The sequence below is a fragment of the Hylaeus anthracinus genome, unplaced genomic scaffold (genome assembly GCF_026225885.1).
Source record: "Hylaeus anthracinus isolate JK02 unplaced genomic scaffold, UHH_iyHylAnth1.0_haploid 11994, whole genome shotgun sequence".
Classification (NCBI taxonomy): Eukaryota; Metazoa; Arthropoda; class Insecta; order Hymenoptera; family Colletidae; genus Hylaeus; species Hylaeus anthracinus.
Window position 1 is genome coordinate 336262 of NW_026534341.1, and position 22825 is coordinate 359086.

Here is a 22825-nt window from a genome sequence, read left to right on the forward strand (position 1 = left end):
AAAAGAGTAAAATCCTCTATGTACTATGGACCGTATGGATCCACGTTAAATACTTTTCATCTACCTTTGTAAACGCTATACGCCCCTATATTTTCTGACGTTTTTCTTCTTCTTTTTTTCCGATCACCCTGTATATGTAGAGCAAAGCCGTCTCCGGAGGAGTTCATTAATACAGAGAACGATTAGAAATTAAAATAGAGAAACAGAAACTAAGGGCTTAATACTCGATAGTTCCGAGCCTTCGAGTTTAGCAATAATAATTATTAACACTCCTTCAGGTGTTTATTAAGGGGGGAAACCACATTAGGTGGTCAAATATTTGTTCTTCCTTTTAACTTTGATAATACTTTAGGCATGTCGTCAAGTACGTTTGGTAATTTTTTCGATTTATTTCGTACAGAAATCACATCAGAAAAGAAATGTTTTGAGAAACACTTAACGTGGTCTTCCCCCTTAAATAACATTGGGCTAGAAGTGGCGAATTTATCCATACGTATTGCAAGGGCCTAGAAAGAATGCCTCTGAATGATATTCAAACAAATTATTTTATTTTTAAAACAGAATCTGTGAAAATACTTGTCTTGAATTGTTCTCGGGCGCATTTCTTCTTTTGTATAGATAGCAAAGTAACGGTTCTTTTAAAAACGTTTTCCTATGAATTTGAATTCCATTCGGAAGCATTCTCTCCAACTACCCAGTGTACAACCCTGTTTGAGCAAATGAACAGCTTGTAAATGAGTGTTATCAAAGCGAAAGATGAAGATTTTGTAGCGGTCGTTCAATAATTCGATTGAACTTGTAAATTTCCGATGCAGAGACATTGTAATCGTGAACGAAAAATATCGATGTATTTCGTAATGCTGAAAAGTCTGTTTAATCGTGCCCAGCTAGGGTTGTATTCGATTATTCTTATCGATAATGAACGGTCCTTAAGTTAAGGCGAGTCTACTTAATCGCCCATGTCGCGAGCGCATGTATAATACATTCTCATTTATCCTAAAATTTGGCACGTGATTCACGTAACACAATTCTTCATTGTGTCTTGACTCGGTAAACGAAAGATTTCTCGTACTCGTTATAGCGGAGTACGCGATACATGTGTAAAGCTATAAAGTTATTGGAATTGTTTACAAAAGGAAGATGGCTACTCGTGATCGCGACCATGTATCGATGCAGCTAGAACGAAATACATATAATAATTCTTATGTTTATTACGTTACGAAAGAACCATCTATGCAGTATTTTTTCCAATGGAAGTCACTGGAAGGAAATATTTCTTTAACTTTGATTGAAAACTATACGATAATTTATATAATGATGTACTAATTTAGAAAAAAAGAAGGTAATGTCTTGAATCGTAATCATGAAAAGTGAAAATTGATAAATATTAAACGAGTTAAATACATAGTCGCGAGCAGTATAGCTATTATAGTAATTCTACCTTAACGATTAAGTATCGCTATGAAAGACCATGATGGCGGTCCTTCGCGAGGTTCGCCCTCCAGGAATCGACCGCTATGTATCGAGTCCTAATTTGTAAGTTTTAGTAATACTGATATAGGTTCGTCGACGTTTATTTCACGCTTACGGTCTCTTTGTAATTATAGTTTTTACAAAAGTGTGGAAAAATCGCGGGTAGGTAAAAATACGGGAAGATTAGGGAAAGACGTGTCGAATTGCTATAGTACTCGATTACTTATTAGTAAAAAGTTATTACGATACGCTTGGAACAAGAAATCCCACCGTTAAGATTCTTAAAAAAAAAAAAAAAAGAGTAACGACTAGAATTTCTTCACTAATCAATTTTTATTCAACCTGGTATGTGTTGAAACGAAGGTCCAATGTCGAAGGCGTTTATTTCGACGCTTGAAATAAATTTGTCAATTTTGTAAAGCACATTTCCTATGTGTTTTTTCGACCTACGTTATCTTAAGAAAATAGCACGAGCAAGTCAGAGTAAAATTAAGTGGCCATTGAGGTGCCCTGTCCACGATAACGTTTGGCTTCATCATCCTCCCTGTTTTCCTTCGTGTATAATAATTAATCCGTGGGATATTTCAGTTTTAAGTTTTCTTGTTTTCTTTTTCTTTTTTTTTTTTTTTTAAATAAAAATCTAAGAGTCTATCGTTGAAATGTATGTGGTGTCTTCGAGCAACCAGTTCATTTTATTCCGACTTGTCGTGCGAAGGACTGCAAGGGTGGGCGTCCGTTTACTCTAAGATTCTTTGTTTCTTGGTATTGAGCCGACGGAGGTACTCACGATTATTATTACTATCGTTACATTGATTCATTTAGAGACCTCCGTATATACGTACACTACTTTTACAGTAATCCTACGAACTAGACGTATTATCGGTGGAAAAATATCGTACTTTGTTGTCGGAATATCATAAATTTGCACGTAATACATTGGACGTTCTATATCCAGCAGCTTAACCTTCCCTCGCGAGTATGAAAATGTTGGTTGAGCGACGGAAACCCTTGACCCTTCTCCTCGCGCGTTTCCGACGGAAAGAAAAATTTCTTCGTTGAAATGTAAGGAAATCCAGAAATGTAGAAATCTGGAGACCAAGACGTTTGGAACTGTGGAAATGTAAAAATGAAGAAACCTAGACATTCAAAGGTCCGAATTATTTGTAAAAATATATCCCCCAAGAAAACCAAGAAGAAGCTTGTAATACTCGAAAAGTTAGATGAGAGAAAACAGAATCTACAAATTTTTCTTCGCACCGGAAACGAAACTAAAATGGCTCCGAGTAGCGAAGCTCATGCTGCTGCTGCTGCTGCTGCTGCTGCTTCTATCTCACAGCTACATCATCTCCCTTCCGAACTGGACATTATATGTGCTGGTGCACCATTCTCGTCATTTTACGTCGCCTAATCACCTAATCTACCTCGTACGTAATTATTCTAGTGCTTATCGTGTCCTTTAACGATACCATTAACGGTTACACGACGAACTGGCCAAAGGTCCCCTATCTTATCCTCGAATCTCAAAAGTTTCTATCTACACAGAGTCACGCAAAAGATGACGTCCGCTCGTAATTTGTACAAAAATTAATTGATTACTTTCCGAACGGGTTTGTTGGGTCCGCGACAAGCGACAAGTCAGTCTGAACAGGGAAACTAACGAGCGATCGAGGCTGTACCCTTTTTAAAACTATAACCAAGTTCATTGTTTACGGGACGCACAACGAACTGCGATAAATTAATCAGTGTGACGTCACAGTGGAAGTACCGGGTGGGGAATCACAGTACGAGTGGGGAATCGTGGCGCGAATGACGTCATAGTGGAAGTATCGAGTAAGAGAGCAGTGAGTGGAAATACGTCATACGCGCATTGGATGTGTCAATTTTCCTCTCCGTCTCCTCCCTCACTCACACTTACTATGACGTCACGTGGCACAAGCTCTGGAGACCCGCGAGGAAGTCCAGCTGCCCATCTCCGTCTTATCGGGTATGAAAGTTATTTAAAAACCTTTTTCATCGTTACGCGACAGTAGGTGTCGTGCATCTTAAATTATATTCCGTTTCCTTAAGAAATGATTCGCGTCGATTAACCAAAATGAAATCACTCTGAAAGTTTCTAACCGTTCTACTTGTTTCGTTGAAAGTAATTAATTTCTGAAAAGAGTACAGCCTTGGTCTCGCTGTGAGTTACAGAACGCGCGTTATCGACGGCCTCTGTAAGACTATTATTGCGATTCGAAAATTAGGTGTCTGATAACGCGTCACTCGTTCCTAAAAACTCCGTTCACAGTTTTGTGCTTTGAAACATGCCGTTGAAAATTGATTGTTCTTAGATCGAATCCGTGGGATTAAAAAACGTGTGCGATTGAGAAGATCCGTAATTGTGCGCGTATAGCGATGAGATACAAACGATTTCCCAAAGACTTTTGCGCTTACTTAACACTGCCGAGTCAAGTGATTTTCCTGAGTGAAGCAAGTACCGCAGTGGAAAACGGCGACGACTGAATGAACGCTCCGAAAGTCATCTTTTGAAACGTGTTTTTGTCGGGGTTCACGAGTGGGATGTTACAGCGAATGCTGATAATCGACTTTGGCTATTTTAGACGCTGAGGTTCCGTCATCTAAAACGTCCGTGTAATGCCTGTGAGTTTCCAATCGTCGACTAACCAAAGTCTTATGCTACCTTAATCGTAGGTTTTCGACCCTTTCGTACCCACGCTGTCAATTTCGGGGAACTTTTTAATCAGCTGCGAGTTTGCATTTTACGAATTAACTTTTATTAATCACAGACGTATTCGTATTTCGTACCGAGTTCGGAACATTAACAGCCCTTTAGGACAAACGTTATAGGATATCTTCCGTGATAATTATCTATGATATACGTCTGTATTGCTTCAGATTTCAATCGATATCATCTTCTTTTTAAATAACAGCTCAACGCTACAATTAAATACATGATCGTGACTTGTTAGACTTGAATCTTTTGACAGCATTAAAAGAAAAAATAAATAATGCATCCAGATGTGGGTACGAAGAGGTCGATTAGTCGATCGAGGATTTTCGCGGGTAAATCGTCTTGAAAAGTGAAACGAAATGGGCCCTCTGCCAGTAAAAACGATCGTAGTCAAACTGTTTGCGGTCGCACGTAAATTTCGAGCACCGATAGACCAATAGCTCTTCGGCTACGAAAACTCTTTGCAAGTCCTTGGACCGTTAATCTCTGCGAATCATTTCCGAATCTGCTCCCATCCAACAACATTAAGTCCCCCAACAAGTAACTTGAAACAATCCTTCCAATTCCCTCTAAATTTGTACACGTTCCTTAACAAGTGCTCTGAAAACTACTAATCCCGATCAATTGCGGAAAATGCCTTCGCGCGCCTTCGTAGGATCTTCCAGTTGCCACTTCGCTAGCACCGCAAACAGGACGACACTCTGTAAACTCTACGGCAACCTTTCCTAACAACAATTCTGATCTCGTTCGAAATCATGAGCATCGTCGCGAGTATATCCTTGGTTGATTACAGATGTCCCATTATTTTTATTTAAAAAATTAGGTAAGCCTAGCACGTGATAAAAAGGTTAGTTATTAAGTAGAATTGTACGATGGTTCAGATCGTAATAAAAATGGGTCGGAGTCGTAACTGATCAGGCGGGCTTCGATTGTCTTTGGTTGGTGGCGGTCCTCGAACGTCCTAGCGTTCTCAAAACCTGCTCACTGCCTCGTCGTCCGTGACGAAGTAGTTGGAATTCTTAACAGCGGAGCTGTACATGTTGTAAGTTGGACTGCAGACGACCAGTCCGCTCGTGCAACCGCTGAGCTCTTTCTCGTTGGTCACGGAACCGTGACGAACGATCGTCGATGTCCTCCTGTCCCTCTTGGCCAGGCTCATACGACAGTCTTCGGGGCGCAAAGGCATGGAGGGGTAGGTCGGCTGCCTGGCCAGGGTCGTTAGGGCTCGGTCTCCCGTGTCGTTGAAGCTGCGCAAACGTTTGAAACAAAAATCGGAGGGAGTGTTCGACAATTCGCAAACCATCGAGGGGTTGTCACAGCTTTGGAATACGGTGGAACTTTGTTTATCCACGCTTCTTTTATTATAAAATCACGTTTAGCCTTATAGAGATATACTATATCCGAGACCCCTGGCAGCCTTATTTGTATATTATAGATACCTGTGATGCCTGACGATGCCTCTCTTGATCCTGCAGTGTTCGTTCCCAGTCTGTCCTTCCAACGCAGTCCCGTGCGTCTTACAGGCCTCCACTCCCATGGGAACGGGGGACAGAGATCCGGGCCCGTAGGAACCGCTGCTCTGTCTTCTATCCAGAATGTGAACGAGCTCCACCGACGGTGTAGGCGAGAAAGTGCCCTAAGAATATTTCCCAGTTACGCATACTATACAGAGACTCGACGGTGTAGGTTCGCTCACCTGTAACGACGGTCTTCGCAGGGTCCCACCCTCCATACCAACCAACTTCACCCCCTTGACGTTCTTCTTCGCTCCTATAGTTGTCAGCATGGTGTCCGGGGTGTTTTGGAACTCCGCGTTGCTCCTCTCCACCATTCCGATCCTGTCTATGTCCCTGGCTTTATCCACGCTCATCGACATCTCGCTGGACCTGGTGTAATGAGGCCCAGGTGTCAGGGGGGTGGTCGCAGTCGAGCTCATGGGAACGACTATGCTGTTGCTCGAGGGGATGATCGGCGTGGTTGGCAGCATCATGGAGCCCCGCAGGTTTCGTACTCCTAGAATTTGACCTCTGGCCATCTCGTTGCTCTGCATGGAGGTGTAGTGAGTGGGGGTGGGGATGGGCCTCATGGTGCCGATGTGCACCGAGTTTCGAAGGGTCTGGAGATGTTGAAGGGTCTGGTTCGGCTTCTGAACGGGAGTCCCCGCGTTGTTGATCCTCTGAGTCTCCTTTTCGTAAGGGTCACCGGCTACGGTACCACCATCCACGCGGTCATTCATGTCCTCGACGGAGTTGGTGGTCGTTCGGTCGTCCTCGTAGCTTCCAGGACCGACGCCGTCGCAGGAGTCCATCCCTGATGTCGATTTCTGTGGAAGGAGCTAGTTTCTTTTTTTTTTTCTTCTTCATCTGCTTTATTTTATATTTTTGTGTATTAATTTGTGTCTTTGAGAAAGTGATTACTGTTAGGCGAAGATACTGATAGCAGAAGAGACACTGGGGGGATTTTTAGTGTTAAAGTAAGATTAAACGATGATTAAATTTTGAATCGAAAAAGGAAAGGTTGAAATGGCTCACGTTAACGGAGGAGGTCTCCATCAAGGCGGCGCCAGAACTGCTCTGCACGACCCCCGACTGATCCTTGGACTTTCCTGGCGAGTAGACGCTGAGGACGTCGCAGCATCTCGGGAAGAAACCCTTTCCTAGGAGATTTCTGGTGAAGAAACTGGTAATGAGCTGCGTGAAGAGAGCTGCCAGCATGGCGCCCGTGCGAAAAGGGAACTTTTGGGTTTGGGTTTCCGTGTCGTAGAAGGGGTACTCTATCAACGCTGGCACGCCTAAGCCCCTTTCTCCTCCTACAAAACAGATATATATCTTTCCTTGTATATTTATCGTAGTGAAATTTATCGAGATATACGTATATTTCCTTTACCGCAAAGGCGCAAGACAACAGCCACAAAGTAACCCGCGAGGCAGCCGTAAGTGTCGACAAGGGAGGGCCAGTGGACCACCGTCAACAATTGCGGGAAGAGCACCACATAGATAAGATCCGAGCATAAGTAGCTAAAAAAACAGCGTCACTTTAATTGGTTCCCCGTTTCATTGTCGCGGACACTCGAAGCTGGTCGAGGAGCTTCTACTCACGACAGATAATAAACGCTTTCCACCGTGAGCGCGATGGCGGTCGACAATCCGATGAACACGATCACAGAGATCCTGAGGATCCAGCCCAGTTCCCTTTCGGTAGCCTGAAACGCAACGACCAGGGAAAAAGGACAAATTTAATTGGTTCCTTTGACGAGTGACCAGTGGACGCTCACCTTTGGTCTCAGGGTGAGCTTGTAGACGTTCCTGGAGAACATCGAACTGCTGGCTAGTATGCCTGAATCTGCTGACGATATTACCGCCGAGGAAATGGCTCCCAGACCTGGTAAACGAGGTTTCGATCTTTGGTAGCCACCGTTTTCAAAAGTTAACACGTTCACTAATTGATTACATTGTTACTATACACGCACTATCTGCGTCTGTAGTGGGCGGTTTATTTTCACGCTGGTTGAACCTCGAAATATTCTCCGAGACCAATTAACTTTACAATTCTCGAGCTTCCTTTACGCTCACTCGACCTGCTTTTTCGAAGAATCTAGATTACAGGCAGCGTAATTCATAGCAGAAGGTGGCAAGGGGGCAGGCGTTTGCGAGAGAACGCGCTAAATGCAATAGTTTCAGTGGAAAGACTCCCTGTCCTCGAGTGTTTCGCATAATTGACCCTCTAATCAGCGAAAAATCTCTAAAATTGACTCGACTCACCCAAAAAAGTGACCCACTGAGGTGTCAGATATCGAAGGACCATTGGCAACGCCGAGTTCCCATCGTTCAGCAGCAAGCTCATGTTGAATCCGTCGATCAATGACCAGTCCGTTGCACGAGCCACCACGCCGATCAACGCCGATGGAAAAGCGATGATCACGCATCCGAACATCGATGCTATCGATATCGTCGTCGCCACTGATGTGCTCTTCATGCTCAGGATTCGTTGGAAGTAGGCCTGGAAATTTCGTATAGCGGTGAGCGTTAGACCCGAGGCAGTTTTTTTTAAATTATTATTTTTGTTATTTCTTTCGTTGCATTATTTTTATTTCCAAGTAACTATACCAGATACTACGGTTTGACAATTTATGTAAGATTGTACTTTTCCTTTTTATTTTAACTACAGAGAACTAGATCGTAGATAGATTGAATATCGATCGTACGATTGTCTATGTTATTCTATAAACTTGTAACTTGTAACTTGTATCGAAGGTAACCATTCGAAATGAGATATTTTCAGGATACCTGCCAAGGTATTCCGCCGAATACCAGCAACAGCATGCCGTCGACCCATTCGCCCAGGTCTTCGTTCCTTATTTCCCCAAGCCACTCGCGGGGCGCTAATAAATTCTTCTCGAAAGAGACGGCTGGGTGCAGAAGGGAAAAGGGCGCAGCCACCCCTAAGCCGATTATGATGGAGCCTAGCTGCAGAGCGTCCGTCCAAGCGACCGAATATAAGCCACCGAACATGGTGTACCTGAAATAGGTGCAAATGAAACGTTGGTAGTTATAGTGTTCGAGTACAGAGCTTGGAGCGCAAATATTTATCCAGGTGGATGGGATCCCGATAATAAAAATAATAATAATGACAATAATTTTTCGAGCAACGACCAATGGAATGCTTTCTTACTTGGAATATTAATCGTTCGAAACAAGTGAACGTTTCAGTTACTCCTGTATCGAAGAAATAGATAGGTACTCACACGCCAGCCAGCAGTGCGGACACACAAACGCTGACGTTCGGATCAACCTCAACGACGACGGCCAATGAGCTACCCAGAGCCCTCAGGAGGGCGGCGCACCAGAACAGATCGCCGCAAAGAGCAGGAAGAAATAGTAAACCGCCGACTCCCGCGCCGTATCTCTCTTGAAACGGGTCCAACATGGTCACGTGCTCGGCCTTCCTCATTGGTCTCACGAACAGCACCGCACCTGTGCGTCCAGGTTTCAATTTGGTACCGAAAGCGCAACCTCTCACCCAAACGACTCTTTAACTGCCACCAAGTCACCATAAGGGGTTGTAATGGATATAGTCAATTTTCCACTTTTCAGTATCTGGCTCGTTCTCCAGTATGAAGGGGGAGAACCACACGAACCCCTTGACCTACACGCTATCTCCCGATTGCTCGAGTCATACTGAACAGGAAGGTAGGAAATCCGAACCAAGTACTACGAGTCAGATTCGTGCTTTTTGTTTACAGATCAAATTCCTTACCACGAGTCTCGCTCGTAGTTGTAAGCCCAAAGGGTTGAATAAATTTTTCTCTGTAAAAGAAAATGTCGAAGGACACTCAAGCAGCCCGATGTGGTTTGCCCCCTTAACGATACTTTCTTCCGACAACATCGTTCCATTTTCCACGAGCCGCATCGATTGCATAACAAAGAGGAAATAATATTCCTCGCGTGTAGGCGTAGGCACGTAGGGGTCGAGGAGTTTTTATTATTCCTGGAGTGTACTAGTTGAGCGTTAGCGCGAAACTTCCCCGCGACTTGACCTAATCCTATTATTCTTGGCTGTCGTCTCCAGACACTACGTCAGCGTCAGCTGCTTCCAGACGCGAGAGCAACGGATCGAGCTCCGATCGATCCACCTTCGATACGGTGGCAGCCTTCGTGGAAAACGTTGCGTGTTTACATGGTCGTTGGAAAAATAAAAAGGGAAGGAGGGCCAGGAGGACGGATAAATTTATCTAACGCACCATGTTTCCTCCGAGCCTTGACGATTTCAACGCGTTCGTGTCATCATCGATCCGTCCTCTTACCTTGACGCTCCTTCAGGTGCGTGGCAGTTAAAGGGTTAAGGTTACACTAGACGCTAATGCGCGTTTGAAAGTCTACCGATGGCCTACCAAACAGCAGACTGAGGCTGTAACCAAAGGGCACTTGACACCAGGCCAATCCTCTTGTGTACATGGCTTCCGCGGTCCCGTTCACGTAGGCGCCCCCTACCCACGTGGCTTTCGCATGAAAAGAAGCATTTTTTTCTCGATTAGTCCTCCGATCAAGCGATGGAATCGCTCTTTCAAGGGAAAATGTTACGGTGGGCGAGATCGGTGATCTGGAAACGCTCCATGAATTAGCGAACAAAGGTCGTGCCGTGTCGTGCTGTGCCATCGATGGGTCGGGCCAGTATTGGGAACAAAACTTTCTTTGTTTTTTTTTTTATTTTCTGGAACGGATCTTCCAGTGTTTTGGGTGACGGGGAAAATACACTATCGCCTATTAATTAATACACCATCGTATTTCTGATTCTGAACAATTTAAATTGTTCTTTTCCTAGAAGGTGAGCCAACATCCACCCTAACCAAGAATCGGTGGCAGGTAAACCTCGGAACGCGAGTCTTCCTATCAGCTCCCCCATTCATCCAAGAGACGAGAAAGAGACGAGACGCTGGAGACGAGCGTCCCTCGGAATAGAGATAATTATGCCTCGTGCAGCGTATTTTCCCCGGTTGCCGCGTTTTCCCGTCAGTGGATGCGTTCATTAAGGTAATGGATGGAAAATGATTTTTACCTGCAGAAATGGGCCACGTTTGAATCGTAAGACGAATCGTTGGACGATGGACGGGCATGTCGGACAGAATGAAAGCGTGCAGCAAGGGAAAAGGAACGGAACGGGACAAAGGGATGGCGAACTATGAATAAACGTCCGATGCGGGGAACGGCCGAGCGAGAAATGCAATTGACGCGACGACAAAGCGGGATTTCCCCGGTGTCCTACTGGCTGGTCCCCGATAAAAATGTCGCGCGTTCCACAGTGAAGGAAGAGGACCGGGAGGGAGAAACGTAGGCCAAAGAGAAGAGACAGGCGTTCGAGCGAATTTTCCTCGTTAAGTTGAAACGTTCCCTGTCGAATTCGACGATCCCTGGGTCCCACGATTCCCGTAATTGCGAGACTCTCGGATTTTTGTAAGAGCAGGGAACGGATTCGATTGCGCGACCTGGGAATTGAGCACTTGGTCTCCCTTTATTTATTTTTTAATCGAGTGTTTATTCGAAACGAACACGATTCCTTCCGTGAGAGAAAGAAGAGGAATGTGAATGTAATAGGAGGCTTCTCGGAGCCTTGTGTGCCTTTCATATTTTTTATCACTGCACTCTTCTACGTAAGGATAGAATCTTTTCGCGTCTGTTTTTCTCTTCCAGATACCTGACCATCCAAACATTCATGAGATATGCGTGCCAGACTGTGGCGCGTCTGACGCGTCTGTCCATTACTAGCTGTTTCCACTTATTTCAGTACTCGCAACAGTTTCAACCAGATTTGAGGCTATTGCTTCCGACTAACATTTAGATACTAAATAAACCTCGTGAAACTACATATACTATGTAAAATCAACGTTTAGGTGCTCCAGCACAAGTAGAAATGCCTGGTTATGGTCAGACACGTACTTGAGCGTTTAGACAATTTTAATTGGAGAAGCATTATTCTTACAGAATTTAATTGAAAATTTTAAACTTATCGTTTCATTTAGACAGAGTTCTTCGATAAACGTAGAGGGACGAATTCTTATTGGACCGAGTGTGTATAATATAGCCCCTATAATAAAGAAAAGGTAACAGACGGAATGGTTTAGAAATTACAGCTCCATCTGGATAGATAAGTTCGTAATTGGCAATGTCACGCTTGTTAAACGAGTACCTAATCAGATTCGCAAACCTCACTCCGCTAATCCCCTCCAGATAGAACCGCAATTAGGAAAGTTGTTATTCCACTAGGATCCACCGAATTTCCGAAATTCTAATCTCATAATCTCGCCAAGGAATATTTGCCTCGAATTGAATTCCTCTTCGCGTAGATTAGTAGACTCGCAGTTTCCGAAAGAATAAACGCCGGGAACCGCGTTCTGATAATCCTAACTAGGTAGGGGTTCGATGTAACGTAGGTTAAATTTGGAACGAGTGGAATATCCGAGACGCCTATGAATTTGTAATAGATTTCATCGATTTATCTCCTTTTATAGTACCTTCCCAAATGTTACAACCAATCGTAATTTATTCAAAGATACATTCAAGCAGAATAAAGAGGACATGACTTTCCAATTTTCCTACCGCGATCGTCTCAACTTATTGTCTCAAATTACGTTGTTACAAATTATTGATGGATTTGCTACGTCGCATGGTTTTGTAGCTAGTGTTTAGCATTTTTAATGAAAAGAGGAAAATGCTCCATTGAAGGACGAAAAAAGGTGTTCGTTTGCTTACCAATTAGAGTGAGAAGACCAAGAAGCGGGCCGAGGCCACGATTCGCCAGCATCATGGCATCCTGGCCTTGTTGAGATTTTTTCTCCTTGACGACGGCAGCCCAAATGCCGACACCCAGCACAGCCACGTAGAACACGCCGACCACTCCCAACACGTACACCCCCATCGTTGCTTTACTTTTCTCCTCTCTTGGGACAACCTTGTGCTCCCCTGTAACCGAATTTCTCTCCAACATTAACCATTATCATCCATTTTGCCTATCTACACGCTTGTAATTGCCGTCTACAAAGGGAACCTAACGTCGAACTAACGTCACATAGTTGGGGATGCTTTGACAAAATTAATATTGTGTTTCAATTCCTAAAATTTTGTTTACGTCGCAAATAATAATTATTATGATGCAGATCTACGATTCAATCTTGCCTAGAGAAGCTTGGATAATTTTTTAAATAGGAGATTTGAATTTGACGAAAAGTTAATCGCGGTTTTATAGGAAAGCTCTAAAAGATTGCCAAGCGTTCGATTAAGGAGACTCGTTAATTAGCAGGGAGGGGAAAGATAGTCGTTAATTGCATGCGTGTTTCGATTCGTGCAAAGCTTGGGGAGCGAGCATCTCTCACAAAGACCCATTCAACCGTGGAATCTGTTCGACACTAATTTTCCGGCGCTCGTAATCAGTATCGACAGAACAATCCTGACACACCGATTGTCCTCCCTTTCATCCCTCTTGTAGCGCACGAGTGACGATTCGTTCTTGGTAATTTATCGACGCGTTGGGAATTTCACACTTTTGATGATTGTCAATCTTGGAAGTTTATCTTAGGAAGTCACAGAATTAATCTCTACACTTAATATAGATCTGTATCGATCTCTGGATCAAATCAATCGAGTCAAAAAGATGTATTCCAGTAGCCTTTGACGTTCATTAAAAACCTCCAGCTTGGATTCTTTATTCTACCACGGTAACTTGAGTTTTCCTCGTTGATAAGCAAAGATAAATGCAAAGCGGTGAATGGAAGTTTAACTTCCTGTGATTTTACTTTGCCCAGACTTCCGGGTGTATAGATTGCTTCGAGAGGGTTGGCAATCAATAGCCCGAGAGTCGAAGAAAATATAAGAACTCTAGATTACGTCGACAAAACGTCCCCTCGAAGATGGAAGATCGAAGTAAATGAAATTATTGGTATCGTCCGCTAAAGACTATTTTATTCGACTCTGGGTCCTTTCATTGAAGAATACAATGTCAGTTGTATCATTAATCATTAAAATGCGAGACGAGCAGGTGTTGAAATGAACCACGAGAGAAACAACTTCTTGCGTGGTTCTTGTTTGTATAAATTAATTTAACCCCCTTTCTTTTTAGATTCATCGAGGTCTGCATTCCAAGAGTCTTTTAAATCCTGGCTCTCGCATTGTAAGGATCCTTTTGTTAGGACTTGAATTACTAGGTTTTTCTTATTAGTAACGCTACGATAAATAAGTTCAGGGTACACAGAATCTATTGTATCAGGACTATAATGACGATTAACTCCTGACTCTTGCATTGGACGGACTTTTTTATTAGGATTTGTTCAGGGTATCAACCCCTGGATGCACAGAGTCCATCTTATCAGGTTCACAGCGACGTTTAACTCCAGTTTCTTGCATTCTATGAAATTCTGTTCCTAAATCTGTCTTAGTAAATCCATTTTGTAGAAACTGCAAAGGACGTGAGAAGGTATTCTAAAATGTCCCGTTAATGGGATGCCGGTGTCTCTCTTAGGTATTGATCGTACGCGAGTGATATCCAATAAAATTCGCAACAGTACCGTTATCGTTTTCAGTTGGAGGCGTCGACGTCGGCGTCACGTCGCGTCGCGACGTGCAAGCAAGCAGAGGCTGGCACGTAGCAAAAGTTAAAGCTCGGCAAACTCGTCGGACAAACGTTGGAAGAGAGCTAATCGACCGCGGCGGCAATTGCAGCGTGGATTAAAATTCAAGTGTGGCCCAGATATCGGACACGTTGGGTCGCGTCGGGTCATGACCTCGCGTAAAGTACTCACGTAAAGTTCAGCCGATCCTCCGCGCTCCTCTCGCACGGCATTATTAATTCGTATCGAGGCCGCTCTTTTTCTTTCGGCTATCTGAAAATTTGCGGGGAAACAAACAGAAATGAGAGAAAGCATTCGTCGACGCGCGTCTAAACGCTACTCGATTTAGACCAATTTCGACAGACCCCCCAACCCCCTGTCAATTATTAAGACAATCGTCCATTTGTTTAAAATTGACGTTTCACTTTAAAGAAAAACTTTTTACATGTTTTTCGTAGGGTTCGTTAAGATCTAGAAGGTAGAAAAGTTTCAATCTACGATGTTCGTTATTATAGAAAATCCACTCTGACTAAATCCTCGTGAACTTTATTTCTGTAAGAATTCAAATTTTTTCACTTCTCTTGCGAATTGTTCTATGACCTTTCGATCCCTAGTAATTGTACAGTATCAACACTGAAGCTTTCGGAGCTTTAAGGGTTCATCGGGAATAGATTAGCAGTACGGAGTAATAACCAGCGCCACGTTTGCATTTCCTCGATAATGGTTTCTCCCATTAACGAAGAAAAATTAGTTGCCGATCAAATACCGATTAAATTGGATCTGATTCAATTTCAGCGAGCATTAACGTTTCTTCTTTTTGCTAGACTCTCCTGCGCGCTCGTCCTCTTCGTCCTCTTCCACCTACCAATTAAAACGAGCACATCCGGTATTTACATATACTACCCAATCAGAAACATCGCATTAGAGCTCTCCAAATACCTAAAACCAGCAATCAATAAATTTACGTCCGACGGGGGCGCGCACGCACGCGCTTTATTCGTGGTTGGAAGGAAAATAAAAATAAAAAACAAAAAGGAAATCCAACCGATGCAGTTGGCCTAGGTAGCGATGGAACCGAAGAGTTTTCAAATACTGTCACAGGTCGAATTACGTTCCATAAAATATATTTTGTTCCAGTGGAAATGAATTCAAAAACAATCACGATTTACTTTAGAGATACAAAAGAGGGAAGGTTCGCGTTGGAATCTTTGCTATCTTTCATCTATTTCTCAATGATTCTCCTCGGAAAAATGAATGGAAAATTCATGCTGCTCTTTGAAATCCAAAGCTTCGTTATCAAGATACAAGCAGTCAAAGCTCCGAATGCGCAGCTGAGCGATCAGCTGACCCAAAGTATAAACAGCGCGCGCCGAGAGTCCCATCAGCAAACTTGTTCCGCTTCTATCTAGATAACTAAGCTTTGGATTGCAAAATGATGCAAGACTTTTCGCTTCCTTTTGCTACGGTGAATCGATCTTGATAATAATGAAATAAACTGTGCCTCTATCTTCCCTATTACAGCCCTTATTACGACTTCAAATAAACCTATTAAAAAATTTGCTGTTCCACAGAAAACTGTCTACCTTCCACGCAAGTTCTCCAATACCTGCCTCGACCATTGGTCCCATCACTGGTCTACAAAGGGTGTCGTTCGTTACTTGAACGTATCCCTTACTAATTACGTGTAACGAAAGAAATTAACGAGCGGGAACAGCTTTGACGAATAAATGGCCGCGCGGAGCGGGCTCGTTACGGAATGTTTTTTTTTTTCTTTCTTTTTTTGGGGGAGAAAAACACGAGTGAATCGGGGCTGGCTGCGGATGAAAAGCGTTTCAGAGTCTGCGTAACCTGCTCTGAAGAGATCGAGCAGAATGAAGAAACGAGACGTCCGCGTCCAAGGAAACGAGTGGGTTTTAAACGGCCACGGACGAGGGACGAGGGACGGGGGAATAAGTTTAAGGACTCGTCGTAGTTTTTCACTGGGAAATTCGCTGCTCGATTACGTTAGCATTCCCAGGAACGAGATATCCGCGATTGCGGATGTCGTTCATCCCCCTACTCCCCCCGAAGTGACGAGAATAAAGGCGAAGAAGAGGGAAGAGGGTAAATCAAGAGAGGGATTGTTTATGGCACCGTGGCACAGAATGCTCCTTTTAGCCTTGGATCGCGAAATGGGCGAGCTTTGGTAATCGAGTCACTTTAAACAACAGCCTCGAGATAAAGGATAAGGGGCTGGAGGAGTGATCATTTTCTAGACGGTGGTTTTCGATGGTATCGGAACTGGATTATTCCTCTGCGGCTGGATTCGAGAGGCTTTCGTACGCTTTCTACTCGTTTCTACGATTTGATCACTCAGTTTTGCTGTCTAAACAATTCAAATAGCTGTACAATTATAGAGGTACGATTAATTGATAAACTAAAATAGATATTAGGGTTTGATGGTTATTTTATGTATCATTCGCTTGTTTTTGTTTTTTTATTTTAGAAATTAATCTTGTACGAAGGACAAAAGGTCCCAGGAACAAACGAAGGTCACTATAGGGAGCTAAGATTGTATTTCCTGCTGCACGTTTCCCTTTATTGGAAACATTCACGGAGCACGGTCATTGGTCGGAGTCCTTGGAGGTTTGCATTTCACATACATTTGAATTTGAAATGCTCCGTTTAATTTAAAACACAGAACCAATTAGAAAGTCTGATTTTATTCCATTCAACGACCTCTCGCGATCGTTCGAGATGCACCCGAAGCTCGAAAGAGTTTATACTCGACCACCACGTTCGCCTGTTGAAAATTTTTCTAATCTTCCCTTCGACCAAAGTCCTGACTAGGCGTTGTCGTTCGATTATTTTCTCCACCCTCTGTTTTCAACCACCGTAAGAGGACACGACCCGCCCCAAAACGCGTGACTCATCCTGCGTAATTTCGTTCATCTACCCGTAACGCATTCCGCAGCCAGCGTGCGTTGCAATGACAGAAACTGCGTGTGGACGATACGGAAGTCATCAGGCCTGACCACTTTCCAAATAATAGAAATTCGGAATGCCGAGTAAGACGGCATTGTTGCATTATTACAAGGCACGTAAATATGCTCGGACATCGAGTTCTCTATAAAGAATTATTATATGTTAAATCATTTCGTGGTGTAGCTTTGAAGATAATGTATACGAAGCACTCTTGGATACAATCGAACTCTTTAATGGACAAAGAAGAAAAGAAGGGAATCGCGAAGGGATCACAAATGTACAGCGTCCAACGTGTTCTCATTTAACGCAGAAAAACATCAACAACCACCTCCTTCTATTAGACAATTCGATTGCAATCGCATCTCTATCGGAATACACTCGTACAAAAATACCACGATTCTTTGTTAACAAACATCGCGCACAGCAGTATACCTCCTTTCCGAACGAAATTCACCAGAGAAATCAGCCTTAGAAACCCACTAATTAAACACGAACCAAACGTAATCATCAGTCCGAGTGAACCCGTGCAAAATGGACTCAGTTTCACCATAAAAACTAGGAACTCGAAACAGTCGAAATAGAAAAACTTGGATAGCAAAGATTGGAAACCACCAAAGTTCCAAGCCGCAAGGATAGAAAGGTTCTTCACCTTTCTCGTTCCTTGGAGGCTCGTGCACCGTTATTTTCCATCGCCATCATTCCCAAAACAAACGAATCCTTTCCGTGGTCGTCGAGGACTCGAGGATAGAGTCTAGCAGGACCTCCGCGGAGTTTCTCAAATTTCTTTCGACCCCGAACGGGAGAAAGAAACGTAACGATGGCGACTTACCCCGGAACACGCCTCTCACGGGAGTATTCCCATAGCCTAGCTTCGATTTCCGCGAAGGGACCTCGAGAACGAGATCTTGGGAGGACTTCTAGGTTGCCTGGCCCTCTTTTCCCGAACCAGGAACACGGGACGGGGTATCGCCGGCACAATGGAGTCGCGGCGATGAGAGAAGAAAATCGACGACACGCGGAGAGGCTTTTAACGACGACCGTGCGCGAACAGACGACGACAGGAGGGAGCCAGGCGTACGACTGAATCTATTTCAGACTCAGCATCCCGTACGGCTGACACGATCTGCGCGCTGGACCGCCACCTTGCCAGGGGGTCGTGCCGCAGAGGGAGAGAGATAAAGATAGAAGCTGCCGAAGGGAGGTGAGCTTGGAGAGGAGCGAGGGTGAGCGACGAATCGCGGTAGAGACAAATGGGAAAAATTATGGAACCCTACGACCAAGGAAAAATAAACGAAAATGCTCTAAACGCGTTTGAATTAAACGGACAGCTTAACCGAATCATGATCAATTCATTGCAATGAATAAATTGCACGATCGCCGGTTTCTCAGGGAGCTGAGATTTGCTCTTCGTGGACCGTTCTACATATTAATACTAAATACCTTTTTTTATTTCAGCGAATAGCAGCTTGTTCTTTATTTCTGTGCAATTTTTATCTGGGCTGGCAGAATCCATTCACCTTGAAAGAAACGAACTTTTCCCAAACTCTATCACCCCTATGCCGGATCAACAAATATATTTTATCTCCGTAGCGTCTCGTTCCCTACACCTTGAAACCTCCTCTCCAAGAAATCTCCTCTCTTCTAGCAACCCCTGCAGTCGCATTTGAAATTTCTCGTTCAGAGAATAAAGCGTAGGTAGAAGCATCGTCTGTAAAATGAAACGCGATAAAGGTCGTGGAATACCGCGCAAAGGAATGGAGATACAACGTGGAAAACGGTGGAACGGACGTTGGATAATCCTGAAGCAAAGGGAGGAGAGAATGGAGGACGTCGAGCCACGAATGCGAGGCTGGAGGACGCGGTTGAAACGAGGATAGGATATCATACAGAAGGGAAAGCTAGAGGCAACACGAATTAAGAGAGGCAGGTAGAACTGCAAACACAGAGAGCCACGACAAAGGGAAAGATCAAGGGAAGTTGCGACAGAGGAGAGCCGCGTTTAAACAGAGAAGAAGCTACGAACACGAAACTGAACTACGACAGGGGACAGTGGTGTATACGCCGAGGGAGCAACCTCCTTGACAATCGCGTATTCTATCAATTTGATACGCCACGTATCCGTAGATGCTCTCACCATCGACGATCTTAGCGTCAAGTATCTGTCTGACCATAGCTAGATACCTCTACTTGCGTTCGAGTCCCTATTGATACAGAAGGTACTGGGATAAGTAGAAAGAGCGAGTCATGGACGGACCAGACAATATAAGGGCCAGACAAATACGTACATATTTATATTCTCTGCTTTTAAAAATGTGTAACCTCTCGAAGGACGAATATTTAATTTTTTTTTGCTCTATCATTTTTTATCCGCCACACTTTGATACAGTATATTTGTTTCGTTCTAAAAGGTATCACGGTTGCACCCTCCTGCGTAAATTTCAGGGTGCGCCACTGACGGAAGGTCTAGGCGCGAGAACGGAACGGAGACGGAGCATTGTGTGTGCAGAAAGAAGCAGGGTGATCGCGGGTTGAACCAGAATAGAGAAACCACGCGCAGAAACAGGAAGAGGAACTACGAATGTCGGGGATAAAACGATAGTCGAATGTCTAGGGAGATGGAGAGCGCTGGAAACAAAGCTGGAGTAGAATCTCTACCGAGACCGAAGGTAAAACGGAGATGGGGAAAAAATCAGACTTTCCTGAACGTAATTTCATACGTTTCTTTCGCGATTTTTTTACAGGACCGTTGATCAATAATGGTATATTGAATTCAAAGGAACATTTTAACGTGCATAAATTATTATACATATGTATATACATACACTTGTTTGTAAAGTATCCTAATACAACCACGGTAGACACATGTCGATAATAGAATGAAATGAAAGATCAAAAGTGTACGTAACAGATAGTGACCTTACACTAGGGTTAATTTTAATGTAAATTGTACGAAAATCGAAATCACGCTATTTAGGTCTCGTAGCTCACATTTGTGTTCTCGAGCTTGATTAAATAGCTCGTGTCTTTGATTATGCGTAATTTCGGGGTTAAGTGCAACCCTTCAGCCGCAGGTGGCCTCTCTTGCGCATGTATCAGCATGAATTTGGTATCTATGTTCTCCGTGTACTTTTACATAGCGAAACAGAAATGATTATATGTATAGTAGAATGCCTCCAAACGATACTGATACACTTTCTCTTTAAATTTAATTTCTCTTCTCACTTGAAATTTCAATACAAAATTTGCCTGTCTTGCGCATGAATCGCCATAAATTCATCACATTTCTTCTCTATGTGCCTTTACATAGAAAAACACAAATAATAATACAATGGCATAATATAATTTCTCTTTAGTGTATCACTAAGTACTGAAAACAAAGGTCGTAGCATCAAAAGGACTCGTCCTTGATGGCAGTTGACTGTTATCAACGAACAAGCAACATTTATTCAGCTTTATTATTTAATTTCAGGAGAGCTGTTGACGCTGAAGCGAAGCAAGATGGAGATAAAAGTAGGAGCACGATGGAGGAAGCGGCAGAGACGGTCCAGGGGAAGGGAAAAAGAGACACTAGGCTAGGGGAGCACAGGGAGAGGGTGAAAGAGGGACCAGAAACGCGGAGAAAGATAAAAGGAAGACCGGGGGAGGTTACGATGCAAATAGGGAAGGGTCGTACGTCGCGATAGAGAAAAAGGGTGCAAAGGGACGCGAGCACGCGTCGACAAACACGCGCAAGGATGAAAGTAGCCAGACTGTATAGGTTTCAACGGACTTTAGAGCCCTGCTCTAATCCTTTTCAAGAATTTCGACTGGTCAGGGACACTTTTCCGCCAACTAAGACCCGTCTTATTTCGCCTTTAATTTAAACGAAAAGTACGAAATAACTGCTGATAATTTTTTTTTTTTTTTTTTTTGAAAATAAAAATAGTGTCGATTAATAGAATAAAATTCAACGAATTATTTTGTCATTTTATAGTGGCCAACAATTGATATTATTAAAGAGAACAGACACGAATTATGTTTATCCATTCAAGCGCGATTGTGTTGACAGACACAAACACACATGTATCAACGCTACCACGCAAACTGACTGCGAACCAACGAATAACAGCGTCTACCTAGGTAACGATTTATCGCAAGAAGAGTCGATACGACAACGGCAAGAGACAACGATAAACGAACTTCTGGGGACGATTGTTTCGGCGTGCTAGACACCTATCACCCGATTATGAGATAATACGTTCCGAACGTTCTAGAACACCCCCAGCCACTTTTGGATTAACGCCAGGAAAGTTCCCTGAGGGAACACACACAAACGAACAGCTGTCGAAGCGTTCGACGTACCCCTCCACTGCACCCCTCCATCCCCCACCATTGAAATTGATCTCCATCAGTCACTTAGATCTCTGTGACGTCAGGTGGCCCAGGTGCCTCGTATCTCATACATTAAAGTCTACGGAGTCTTACAGGGAGACTTTTTAATTGCAGAATCTATTTGCTGAAATCTATTAATTGTATTGTAATCTATTAATTTGCACTACTTTGAAATAGTATAGTATCTACACTACTATGTCCATTACGGTCGTGAAGCTAATCAAAGAACCTAAACCTCGGACGTGACCTGTGCGTGGGTCACCGACGAAGACGGTGCCGTTGACGCCACAGTAGGGGATGGAGGGGGTCGAAGACGACGAAGAAAGACAACTCGCGGCCAAGAAGCATCTCCGCCGGAAGACGGGGGCATGTGTACATATATACCTTGGCCAAGAGGGCTGAAGGGACGGAGACGCGAGCAAAGATCCGCTCAGCCCAGAAACGGAGCCTTGGCAGAGTGTTGGCGCAAGAGTAGAGGGCACGAGAGTAAGAAAGCGAGGTGAGGAATTAAGCGGCGCGTTAGCGACGAACGGCTGGACGAGGATAGCCAGAGATGGCACAATTTTATTTTTATATGCTAAAGCAATGAATGGTACACGAGAGATATTATTAAAAGCCCTTGTCCAGCATTCGAAAAACTTTAATCCAAACAAAAATTTCCTTGGACTCTGAAGGAACGAGATTAGAAAGCTAGAAAAAGAGAGAAGAAAGAGAGGAGAAGGGGACCGGACGCCGACGGAGAGGAAGGAGTTGGCAAGAGGGTTGAGAACAGAGGACGCGGGGGTTAGACGTGAGATTTTTTAGAGAAAGAGACGCGAAGATTCGTGAAACGGACGAGGACGGGGGTTGGCAGCTAGAGCTTGGCGAAAATAGAGAGGGGGCACAGCCACGTGCGGGGGCAGTATTGATCTGTTCGCGCAAACTCGTGACTCCTGGGTACGCTCCACAGCCAGAACAACCCCTACCACCCTTTCCACTTCCGTCCCCGCACTGTCGGCCGTATTCGCAACCTTCCAAATACCCGTCGACGCCGAAAGTGCTCCACCGAGTTCGACTGTGACCCCTGGTCATCGTCCTCCGCGATCCTACGCGAGCCCCCATACCCCACCCCCCTTTATTCCCGTAACACGAAGATACCGAGGATAAAATTGTAACGGATGAAAATATTGGGTCTGGAAATGAATTTTGTG

At 43.9% G+C, this 22825-nt stretch overlaps 1 protein-coding gene and 1 long non-coding RNA gene across 2 annotated transcripts; one reads left to right on the top strand and one right to left on the bottom strand.

The window, feature by feature from the left end:
* Positions 1-4106: 4106 nt before the first annotated feature.
* LOC128888402 (high-affinity choline transporter 1-like) lies at positions 4107-19682 on the bottom strand. The gene is made up of 14 exons (XM_054145217.1): positions 18094-19682; positions 14493-14573; positions 12451-12660; positions 10095-10202; positions 8949-9177; positions 8491-8722; positions 7966-8203; positions 7479-7585; positions 7303-7406; positions 7091-7221; positions 6736-7013; positions 5901-6527; positions 5644-5840; positions 4107-5451 (listed from the first exon to the last, which is right to left on the bottom strand). Exons 3-14 carry the CDS (start codon positions 12614-12616, stop codon positions 5175-5177), a joined length of 2694 nt encoding a protein of 897 aa, XP_054001192.1. The 5' UTR covers positions 12617-12660; positions 14493-14573; positions 18094-19682; the 3' UTR covers positions 4107-5174.
* Positions 14606-21344, top strand: LOC128888419 (uncharacterized). Its single transcript, XR_008460247.1, has 3 exons — positions 14606-16925; positions 19707-19930; positions 20006-21344. It is a non-coding gene; the product is annotated as an uncharacterized LOC128888419 (long non-coding RNA).
* The last annotated feature ends 1481 nt before the right edge of the window (positions 21345-22825 follow it).